At 39.0% G+C, this 12,213-nt stretch overlaps 1 protein-coding gene across 1 annotated transcript in view; it reads left to right on the plus strand.

Moving 5' to 3' along the window:
• The window catches only part of adgrg2a (adhesion G protein-coupled receptor G2a), a 98,215-nt gene that overhangs the window by 81,878 nt on the left and 4,124 nt on the right, over positions 1 to 12,213 (plus strand). The window contains exons 5-10 of the mRNA XM_060900565.1: positions 2,875 to 3,097; positions 3,223 to 3,379; positions 9,837 to 9,989; positions 10,085 to 10,204; positions 10,281 to 10,320; positions 11,940 to 12,043. Of these exons, the coding sequence (XP_060756548.1) occupies positions 2,875 to 3,097; positions 3,223 to 3,379; positions 9,837 to 9,989; positions 10,085 to 10,204; positions 10,281 to 10,320; positions 11,940 to 12,043 (797 nt within the window). The remainder of the gene's footprint in view (positions 1 to 2,874; positions 3,098 to 3,222; positions 3,380 to 9,836; positions 9,990 to 10,084; positions 10,205 to 10,280; positions 10,321 to 11,939; positions 12,044 to 12,213) is intronic.

Genomic DNA, 12,213 nt, shown 5'->3' on the forward strand with positions numbered 1-12,213 from the left:
TAGTTATCAAGAACGCAAGAATATTTTATAGAAAAACACTTGTTTTACAAAAATATTTAAGTCTGAGATACAAAATACAGTAGATACAACTACAATAAATATAAACACAAGAACTAGTTATCACACAAAAACATTTTAATAGAAAAAAACAAACTTTCTATATTAAAAATATTGAAATTGTAACAAAAATAGATACAACTAAACAGTCAGATAAATAGATAAAGTTATAACAAGAACACAAGATTATTTTAATAGGAAAAAACAAACTATTAATGCAAAAAATATATTATTAGAAAAATAGATACAACTAGACAAACAGATAAATAAATAAAATACACAAAAATAGAAACAAAATGACGATAGAATAAATTAAATGAACGTCCGTGCAAAGTAGTTTTCCCACAATATTATCATTAATATCACACAACAACATTATAAACTATATACAAAACAATTTGAACTATTAGGCAAACAGATAAAACTTGAATAAATAAACACTCTGACGACCACCTCCCACTCCCCGATGTCACATCGGTGCCTATTTGTCTGATAGCTACATTTGCATATCAGACAAATAGGCACCACTGTGCCCTCACCGTAACCTTTCCCTAACTCAGTGAAGGGAGGACGAGTAAAGGAGGAGCTTTTTCATCTGAAACACAGTACAGAAAAAGAACGACAGAAAGAACGGCTCCCCCAGCTCGAGACTCGGTTCTCATCGTTCATGCCTAGGAGCCGTTCAAAAGAATCGGTTCGTTCGCAAACGTTCGTTCGCAAACGTCACAACACTAGTTGTGTGTGAAAACTCCAGGAGATCAGCAGTTTCTTAAATACTCAAACCAGCAGTCCATCTGGCTCAAACCAACACCCATGCCACAGTGAAAGTTGCACTTTGAGGTCACAATTTTTCCCACTCTGATGTTTGAACATTGTGAACATTAACTGAAGCTCTTGATTTGTATCTGCATGATTTGATGGATTGTGCTGCTGCCAAGATAACTTGACTGCATAAAACAGCAGGGGGCGGAATGTAGGGGTGTTCCTAATAAAGTGGCCGATGAGTGTATATTGAAATAAAACCCAAAAAATATAATGTTTATAAAAACAAACAGCAAAATGGAACATTCTGTATTTATATCACCACATGCATGAGGCCCACTGCACATATAAGCCGCTCTTTATATACGGTACAGTGCCTTGCAAAAGTATTCATACCCCTTGAACTTTTTCACATTTTTCCACCTTACAACCACGAACTTAAAAGTCTTTTATTGAGATTTTATGTGATAGACCAACACAGAGTAGCACATAATTGTAAAGTGAAACGAAAATGATAAATGGTCTTCAAAATTTTAAACAATAAAAATCTGAAAAATGTGATGTGCATTAGTATTCAGCCCCCCTGCGTCAATACTTTGTAGAGCCACCTTTTGCTGCAATTACAGCTGCAAGTCTTTTGTGGTATGTCTCTACCAGCTTTGCACATCTAGACACTGAAATTTTTGCCCATTCTTCTTTGCAAAATAGTTCAAGCTCAGCCAGATTGGATGGAGAGCGTCTGTGAACAGCAATTTTCAAGTCTTGCCACAAATGCTCAATGGGATTTAGGTCTGGACTTTGACTGGGCCATTCTAACACATGAATATTCTTTGATCTAAGCCATTCCATTGTAGCTCTGGCTGTATGTTTAGGGTCATTGTCTTGCTGGAAGGTGAATCTCCTTCCCAGTCTCAAGTCTTTTGCAGCCTCCAACAGGTTTTCTTCCAGCATTGCCCTGTATTTAGCGCCATCAACTCTGACCAGCTTCCCTGTCCCTGCTGAAGAAAAGCATCCCCATAGCATGATGCTGCCATCACCATGTTTCACAGTGGGGATGGTGTGTGCAGGGTGATGAGCAGTGTCAGTTTTCCGCCACACATAGCGCTTTGCATTTAGGCCAAAAAGTTCAACTTTGGTCTCATCTGACCAAAGCACCTTCTTCCACATGTTTGCTACATGGCTTCTGGCAAACTGCAAACGGGACTTCTTATGCCTGTCTTTCAACAATGACTTTCTTCTTGCCACTCTTACAAAAAGGCCAGATTTGTGGAGTGTACGACTTATAGTTGTCCTGTGCACAGATTCTCCCACCTGAGCTGTGGATTTCTGCAGCTCCTCCAGAGTGATCATGGGCCTCTTGGCTGCTTCTCTGACCAGTGCTCTCCTTGCTCGCTCTGTCAGTTTAAGTGGACGGCCATGTCTTGGTAGGTTTGCAGTTGTGCCATACTTTTTCAATTTTTGAATGATCTCAAGAAGCATCCTTCTTGAGATGTTCAGAGCTTGGGATATTTTTTTTATAACCTAACCCTGCTTTAAACTTCTCCAGAACTTTATCCCTGACCTGTCTGGTGAGTTCTTTGGTCTTCATGATACTGTTTGTTCTTCAGTGTTCTCTAACAAACCACTGAGGCCTTCACAGAACAAGTGCATTTATGCTGAGAGTAAATTACACACAGTAGTACTCTATTAACTAATTAGATGACTTCTGAAGGCAATTGATTGCACTGGATTGTATTTAGAGGCATCAGAGGACAGGGGGCTGAATACAAATGCACATCACATTTTTCACATTTTTATTTGTTTAAAATTTTGAAGACCATTTATCATTTTCATTTCACTTCACAATTATGTGCTACTCTGTGTTGGTCTATCACATAAAATCTCAATAAAAAACTTTTAAGTTTGTGGTTGTAAGGTGGAAAAATGTGAAAAAGTTCAAGGGGTATGAATACTTTTGCAAGGCACTGTAACAGTTAATCAATGTATACAAACTAATGAAAGCTGTATGGACAAACCCTGTTAGATACATGGCCATCTCTTACCTCATGTTTGCAGAGACCACAACAACCGCAAGCCCCCAGTCTGTGGTAAATCAGCTTCTGAACCAGTCTCAGGATGCGTCATCCCTGAACTCGTCTCAAATACAGAATATGGTCAGACAACTGGAGGATGTTCTGTCAGCGCCAGGCCTCAGCCTGGATGTGGTTCAGAATGCTCTGTCTGTCATTAACAAACTCCTCGATGCTCCTCAAGAATCTGTGGCTCTCTTGGCCAACCGGTGAGAGACGTCAGAAACGTCTACAGTAAAACAGAGGCATTAGAGAGCAACGCAAATGACTAAGTAAAAATATACAATATGAGAATTTGGGTGGATGGTGTAATTTATGGATTCTTTCTTTCCAGCTTGATCAAGCTTGTGGATGAACTAGCATTGAGATTGATCATTCCAGACAAGTCGGAAACAATAGCATTGTCATCTCTTGCACTGATGGTGACAAAAATCGATGGAACCAACTTTGCAGGAACGTCATTCTCCATCAGCAGCTTATCAGGCATTGAGGTAAAGAGTCAGAGTTAGTTTGAATATGTAAATGTCCTGAGTTACTGCATTATAAACTCTTACTGCCAGTCACGTTCCAGTCATGCACCAAGTTACTTTCATTTTGATATTCCACTCATGTCCCTCTTTTTTTAATCCCTCTATCCATCGATTCCCCCCCCCCCCCAAAGATTGGGAATGGGATGAAAGATGAATGGGAAATTTTTCAAGCTTTTCCCATAGAGTCAGTTTTTGAAATAATAACTCCAACCTTACTAGACATGCTATCAAAAACACTCTACCTCTTTTCATACCTCTATCACGCTGTTTTCTGTTTTTTCCTCTTTTGTTCTTTCTATGTATCTATCACTTTCTGTTAATGTCTAACTTCCCTATCTATTTCATTTCTCTCTCTCACACACACACACACACACACACACACACACACACACACACACACACACACACACACACACACAATCTCTTTAACAATAATCATTATGAATGGTGGAATTTTCATGACTTAACATTCTGTAAGTGTCGATTGTCACTGCTGCAGCTCTTTCTCTCTCTATCTCTCTCTCTATTAACATCTAACTTCCCTGTCTATTTCATTTCTCTCTCTCTCTCTCTCTCTCTCTCTTTCTTTCAATCTCTTTAACAATAATCATTATGAATGGTGGAATTTTCATGACTTAACATTCTGTAAGTGTCGATTGTCACTGCTGCAGCTCTCTCTCTCTCTCTCTCTCTCTCTCTCTCTCTCTCTCTCTATCTATCTATCTATCTATCTCTTTCTATTAACATCTAACTTCCCTGTCTATTTCATTTCTTTCTCTCTCTCTCTCTCTCTTTCAATCTCTTTAACAATAATCATTATGAATGGTGGAATTTTCATGACTTAACATTCTGTAAGTGTCGATTGTCGCTGCTGCAGCTCTTTCTCTCTCTATCTCTCTCTCTATTAACATCTAACTTCTCTGTCTATTTCATTTCTCTCTCTCTCTCTCTCTCTCTTTCAATCTCTTTAACAATAATCATTATGAATGGTGGAATTTTCATGACTTAACATTCTGTAAGTGTCGATTGTCACTGCTGCAGCTCTCTATCTATCTATCTATCTATCTATCTATCTATCTATCTATCTATCTATCTATCTATCTATCTATCTATCTATCTATCTCTTTCTATTAACATCTAACTTCCCTGTCTATTTCATTTCTCTCTCTCTCTCTCTCTCTCTCTCTCTCTCTCTCTCTCTCTTTCAATCTCTTTAACAATAATCATTATGAATGGTGGAATTTTCATGACTTAACATTCTGTAAGTGTCGATTGTCGCTGCTGCAGCTCTCTATCTATCTATCTATCTATCTATCTATCTATCTATCTATCTATCTATCTATCTATCTATCTATCTATCTATCTATCTCTTTCTATTAACATCTAACTTCCCTGTCTATTTCATTTCTCTCTCTCTCTCTCTCTCTCTCTCTCTCTCTCTTTCAATCTCTTTAACAATTATCATTATGAATGGTGGAATTTTCATGACTTAACATTCTGTAAGTGTCGATTGTCGCTGCTGCAGCTCTCTATCTATCTATCTATCTATCTATCTATCTATCTATCTATCTATCTATCTATCTATCTATCTATCTATCTATCTGTCTATCTATCTATCTCTATCTATCTCTTTCTATTAACATCTAACTTCCCTGTCTATTTCATTTCTCTCTCTCTCTCTTTCAATCTCTTTAACAATAATCATTATGAATGGTGGAATTTTCATGACTTAACACTCTACAAGTGTCGATTGTCACTGCTGCAGTGCTCTCTCTCCCCTCTATCTCTTTCTATTAACATCTAACTTCCCTGTCTATTTCATTTCTCTCTCTCTTTCAATCTCTAACAATTATCATTATGAATGGTGGAATTTTCATGACGTAACACTCTACAAGTGTCGATTGTCACTGTTGCAGTGCTCTCTCTCCCCTCTATCTCTTTCTATTAACATCTAACTTCCCTATCTATTTCATTTCTCTTTCTCACTCTCTCTTTCGCTCAGTCTTGAATTTTTCATTTTTTGACTGTCAATCACTAGTATTTCTTTCAGGAAATGTAAATCCACTTTAGTATAACAGCATGACCCCAAGTGTTTTATTCTTCTTCTACCACAGCAATCTGCCAATCCTAACAATGCTTTTATTTAATGAAAGAGTTATAGAATTATATTAATGTTGTTAGTTCCTTCTCTCATTGATTGTTATAGCAGTTACAAATAGTTGTATACATCCTATACTTTTTCTAGTTCTTTATGATAAAAAGACAAACACCTTGTACACCTGCAGAGAGTCATCACTCAGTGTCCACTACATCGAGACTGTGTCTGTTCCCCGAGTTAAACAAAAAGGTAGAAATATTCAGAGAGTTTGTTCCAGTAAAATAATCAATATAAAATTAGATCATACTGACTGTACAGCCGCTGCCAGCACCTTTGATCTAAAGGTGGGGCTATTAAATATTAGATCTCTTACATCTAAAGCGCTAATGGTTAATGAACTCATCACTGATCAGGAGTTTAATGTATTTTGTTTAACTGAAACATGGATTAAGCCAAATTAATATATAGCATTAAGTGAAGCGAGTCCTCCTGGATACAGTTATATACACCAGCCTCGTCTAACTGGTAGAGGAGGAGGCGTTGCATTTATTTACAATGATTATCTAAGTGTAACACAAAAACCTGGTTATAAATTTAATACATTTGAAGTTCTTCATACTCATATCATGTATGTAGCCTCGAAAAATAGGTCTACCCAGTTAATTCCGTTACTTATTATTTATAGGCACCCGGGGCCGTATTCTGAGTTTCTTTCTGAATTTGCAGATTTTATCTCAGATCTGGTTATTTCCTTAGACAAAGCTTTAGTTGTCGGAGATTTTAATATTCACTTCGATAACCCAGAAGACCCTTTGAAAACAGCGTTTGTGTCCATTTTAGTTTCAGTAGGGATTAATCAGAATGTCATAGGACTGACCCATAATGGTGGTCACACCCTCAATCTAATACTAACATTTGGGTTAAACGTAGAAAATATAGTCACACTTCCACAGTCTGAAGTTATCTCAGATCATTATCTCATCTCATTCAAAATATGTCTGAGTAATAATATACAGTATGCACCTCACCACACTACTGTATTAAACGTACGTTCACGTCAACTACTGCACAGAGCTTTATAAATGATCTCCCAGAGTTATCAACTTTGATTAGGTCACTGTCAGCCACTGCAGAATTTGATCAGGCAACTGAATGCTTCCGCCATACCTTAGATAATGTAGCTCCTCTTAAAAGGAAAATGGTCAGAGACAAAAAATTAGCACCCTGGTATAATGAAGACACTCGCACATTAAAACAGACCACTTGAAAATTGGAACGTAAATGGCATCAAGCAAAATTGGTAGTGTTCAAATTAGCATGGAAGGAGAGCTTCCTGAAGTATAGAAAAGCTCTTAGTGCTGCGAGATCAACAGATCTCGCCTCCTTAATAGAAGATAACAAAAATAATCCTAGATTCCTATTTAATACTGTAGCAAAATTAACCAGGAATAAGTCCACTATAGACACATGCACACCTGCAGTATATAGTAGCAACAACTTCATGAATTTTTTTTAATGACAAAATTGAGAATATCCGACAAAAAATTCAAACTAATAATTTAAGGTCAGACAATGTAGGTGGCCCTGTAGTTAACAATAACTGTATCAGATCATCAATTAGAATGTTTTACTCCCCTAAAAGAAACTGAATTACTTTCATTAATCTTGGCATCAAAAGCCTCAACTTGTGTACTAGATCCCTTACCTACACGTCTATTCAAACAGATAATACCTGAAGTAATTGAACTGCTTCTAAAAATAATAAATTCTTCTCTTAGGATTGGCTATGTACCCAAATCCTTTAAACTAGCAGTTATCAAACCCCTGATTAAAAAACCTGACCTTGATCCCTGTCAGCTGTCCAATTATCGGCCAATATCAAACCTCCCCTTTATCTCCAAGATCCTTGAAAAAGCTGTGGCACAGCAGTTATGCTCATATTTACATAGGAATAACATCCATGAAATGTATCAGTCAGGATTTAGACTTCATCATAGCACAGAGACAGCTCTGGTTAAAGTAGTAAACGACCTACTGTTGGCGTCTGATCAGGGCTGTGTCTCGCTGCTTGTGTTGCTTGACCTTAGTGCAGCATTTGATACCATGGATCATTCCATTCTTCTGGATAGACTAGAAAATGTTGTGGGAGTTAAGGGAACAGCCCTCTCCTGGCCCAGGTCTTATTTAACTGATCGCTATCAGTATGTTGATATAAATGGTGATATTTCTAGACATACCGTACTGAGGTAAAGTTTGGTGTTCCACAAGGTTCTGTCTTGGGTCCACTGCTTTTTTCTTTATATATGTTACCTCTGGGTGATATTATTCGTAAACATTGTATTAGTTTCCACTGTTATGCTGATGACACACAGTTGTATGTTTATGCAAAACCTGATGAGAAACACCAGCTTAATAGAATTGAGGAAGGTGTAAAGGACATTAGACACTGGATGCTTATTAATTTCCTTCTGCTTAACTCTGACAAGACTGAAGTACTTGTACTAGGACCACATGCAGCTAGAAGTAAGTTTTCTGATTACACAGTAACTCTGGATGGCCTTTCTGTTTCTTCATGTGCAGCAGTAAAAGACCTCGGAGTGATTATTGACCTCAGTCTTTCATTCTTAACTCACATTGATAACATCACCCAGATAGCTTTCTTTCATCTTAGAAATATTGCTAAGATAAGAAATTTAATGTCACTACATGATGCAGAAAATCTAGTTCATGTTTTCGTTTCCTCCAGGTTGGATTATTGTAATGCCTTACTGTCTAGATGTTCCAATAAGTGCATAAACAAGCTCCAGTTAGTTCAAAATGCAGCAGCAAGAGTCCTTACTAGAACTAGAAAATATGACCACATCACCCCCGTCTTATCCACACCACATTGGCTCCCAATCAAATTTCGTATTGATTATAAAATACTACTATTGACCTTTAAAGCAATTAATGGTCTTGCACCACAGTACCTGAGTGAACTTCTGGTCCTCTATGACCCGCCACGCCTACTTAGATCAAAAGGTGCAGGCTATTTGCTGGTACCTCATATAGTGAAGGCTACATCAGGGGGGCAGAGCCTTTTCTTACAAAGCCCCACAGTTATGGAACAGCCTTCCAAGTAGTGTTTGGGAATCAGACACAGTCTCAGTGTTTAAGTCTAGGCTGAAAACCTATCTATTTAGTCAAGCCTTGTGTTAATGGTGTTTATGAGGTAAAGGTGTAGATCTGGAGGGTCCTCAGACATGGAGTGTTTTGGTAAACTGGGATGTATGGATGCTGTCAGTCCCCCACTCGCTTGCTCACTCGAGTTTGTTGACAGTGTAGTGGCTGGCTGCTTTATGTCCCGGGGCTCCCTCATGCCTGTGTTACCTTCTGGCTCTCCCCTTTTAGTTATGCTGTCATAGTTAGTTGCCGGAGTCCCTGCTTGTACTCAGTGCAATATGCATACTGTTCCTACTTATTCAGGTGACATTGGGCATACCTAACAACCTGTGGGTTTTTTTCCTCTCTCTCTCTCTACCCCCCTCCCCCACCCCCAAATCTGTCCCTCTGAGTTACATATCAGTCCTGGGATTGAGATGCTGACCTCTTCTGCTCCTCGGACCTGCCTGATCAATCCTGGTGCCCTGTGTCTGGTTGGAGTCTCATCGCATCGTTCCTGTGGAGGGAGGCCCTATGTGGACAGTTGGGGGTCGCACCTGGAGGACGCTCTGGACTCTTGCAGTGGTGCTTTTGTGGCTGGGGACTGTAGTTGACTTGCTGACTTTAGGACTGCAGTTGACTTGCTGACTTTAGGACTGCAGTTGACGTGCTGACTTTGGAACTGCGGTTGTCGTGAACGGTTTTGCGCTTGGGTTTCCGTCGGTGGGGGGTTTATAGCATCAACGAAGCTGACTTTATGTTAGGACTGTTAATGTTATAGTCATGTTGTCTGTTGTTGCCCAAATGAGGATGGGTTCCCTTTTGAGTCTGGTTCCTCTCGAGGTTTCTTCCTCTTGTCATCGGAGGGAGTTTTTCCTTGCCACTGTTGCCACAGGCTTGCTCATTGGGGATAGATTAGGGATAAAATTAGTTCATATTTTAAGTCGTTCAAATTCTGTAAAGCTGCTTTGCGACAATGTTTATTGTTAAAAGCGCTATCCAAATAAACTTGACTTGACTTGTAATGACAATTTACCAAGAAATTGCAAATCGCAAACTCCTCTGTCCTGAAGACTTTCCTGTGTCTGAAAGCTAAAGTTCAACTTTAGTGCGACTATTACAGCTTTAATCCTGTCCTGATTTTGCACTGAGTGTTCCTGGTGGTGTGTTTCCCTCCAGATGAACAGCAGGAGAAGGAGGTCTGTACGTAGTGCTTCTCCTATGGGTTCCATCACACTCCCTGCCTCTCTGACAGATGATCTGTCCCCAGAGCAGAAGCAACAGGCATCCCGGATTCAGTTCACGTTCTTCAATAAGACCACACTGTTTCAGGTGAGGAACACTGAGAAAGAAATGCCCTACAGTAGCCAGCTCTATAAACAAGACCCATATCTTCTTCAACATACAGTTTGTGTCAATCATTGCAGGGCAAAAAGAGTAATCAGGAGCTGAACAGCTTCGTTCTGGGGACAAGCGTTGCCAATCTGTCCATCAGAGACCTGAGAGACAATGTGGAGTTCTCTCTGAAGAAAACGAATACTGTAAAGGTATGTATCCACTCACTCATAAACAACACAGCACCTTTTACTGTCAGGTTTCTGATTTCTTTTTCTTCTCCTGCAGGGAAACCTGACTTGTGTTTTCTGGGACTTTAACCAAAATGGTAAGACACTCTATGATCATTTAGGCCTTGTTACACTTAGGTCATTGAACTGTCAGGAAAAAGGTACTAAACTGTACCGTTGTGTGTAAAGGTACACAATAATCATAGTTCAAGCTTTAAAAGGAGGTGAATACAGGAGGAAGAGCAAGGGTACAAATGATGTCTCCTTGTGGATACCAGAGATATAGGCCTGAGTTTCTCAGAAACATTGTAAAGTTAAGATCATCTTAACTAGGAGAGAGAGAGAGAGTGTTCACTGTGCTGCTTGCTCTACCACTTAACGATGGTCTGTGTGCTGTGATGCTTTTGGGAAACTTGGTACAGTGTAGTACCATTTCTCCTGAAACTGAAATGTGCATTCCTTTCCAAATTACAACTATTAAAGAAATGATTAATTAAGGAATAAAACTGTAGTGAAGCAGAGTTATGTTGAGTTGATTTATTAATTAAAAGTTATATTTAAAGTTGTTGAACATCTGTGAAACAAGCTAGTTCCTGTCCTCACTTACATTATAACATCTATAAACAGTCGTTCTTTCACCAGCCTGTCTTTTCTCTCTCTTGAAGATAATGACAAAAAACAAGATCAACTGTGAGCTACTGCTCACTTCCATATCCCCCCTGCTCTCGCTTATGTCAGAATGCAAGCCATCGAAGGAATAGGACACTTATTATGAATGTTGACTTCAACAAATAATTAACCCTGAAACAAGTCAGTAAAGAGCAATGTTCTCCCCAGGGATTTCAAACAGCATCTTGGTAAACTGTCATTTTGAAATAGCATTTTGCTTCTTGAAAAAGCATCAAAATCCACCCTACATGTTTCATAAATACATTAAGTCAGTAAACAGGAAATCGATGTGCGACAGACCTGAAAACGGTATACACAGTATAGAACCCCAAGCTGAAGGTCAGTACCAAATATCAAGTAGTTGTGATTTGTAGTTGCTGAAAAAAATATTACGAAAATTTTGTAAATCCACGCTATATGTTTCAGAAATACATTCAGTCGGCAAAAAGGAATTTGATGTACGACAGACCTGAAAACGGTATACATGGTATAGAACCCCAAGCTGAAGCTCGGTACCAAATATCAAGCAGTTGTGATTTGTAGTTGCTGAGAAAAGTGTTACGAAAATTTTGTAAATCCACCCTATATGTTTCGTAAATGCATTCAGTCAGTAAACAGGAAGTCGATGTGTGACAGACCTGAAAACAGTATACACAGTATAGAACCCCAATCTGAAGCTTGGTACCAAATATCAAGTGGCTATGATTTGTGGTTGCTGAGAAAAAGGGTGTTTCAGACTGACAGAGATACGGACGGACAGAGGTGAACCAGTATGCCCCCCCTCCTTTGGAGCAGGAGTATAATAAAACGCAGTGTTACTGAGAAACCACAAAAACAGTATAAACCTCTCTGTCCTGAAGATGTCGGAAAGCTTAAGGTTTCAGCTTTAGCTCTGATTGTTACAAAGTGCTGACAGTGGAGACTCCTTCTAAAAAACATTAAATAAACATCTCCTTGGAGAAAATGCCACCATATCAACAATTATGCACATTATTAAAATCAGTTTATGTGATACATTTTGTCTAATAATTGGTATAATGTATTGTAGGCGGAGCAGGAGGTTGGAACGAAAGCGGCTGTGTCCTCCTGAACAGCACAGATGACGAGACAAAGTGTAGCTGCAACCACTTGACCAGCTTTGCAGTGCTACTGGTGAGAGTCAGTGTGTCCAACCGAGCATCCAGTCTGCACGAATGATTGGGGGGGGTGGCAGTAATATGGATTTCTTTCATAAAATAAAGAATCAGATATTCACAAGAGGGGTTGGAGAGGTTTCTGTCTAAATCTGAACATTTTCTGTCTTATTTCAGCATCATAGACTG

This window comes from Neoarius graeffei, chromosome 19, assembly GCF_027579695.1.
Source record: "Neoarius graeffei isolate fNeoGra1 chromosome 19, fNeoGra1.pri, whole genome shotgun sequence".
Taxonomy (NCBI): domain Eukaryota; kingdom Metazoa; phylum Chordata; class Actinopteri; order Siluriformes; family Ariidae; genus Neoarius; species Neoarius graeffei.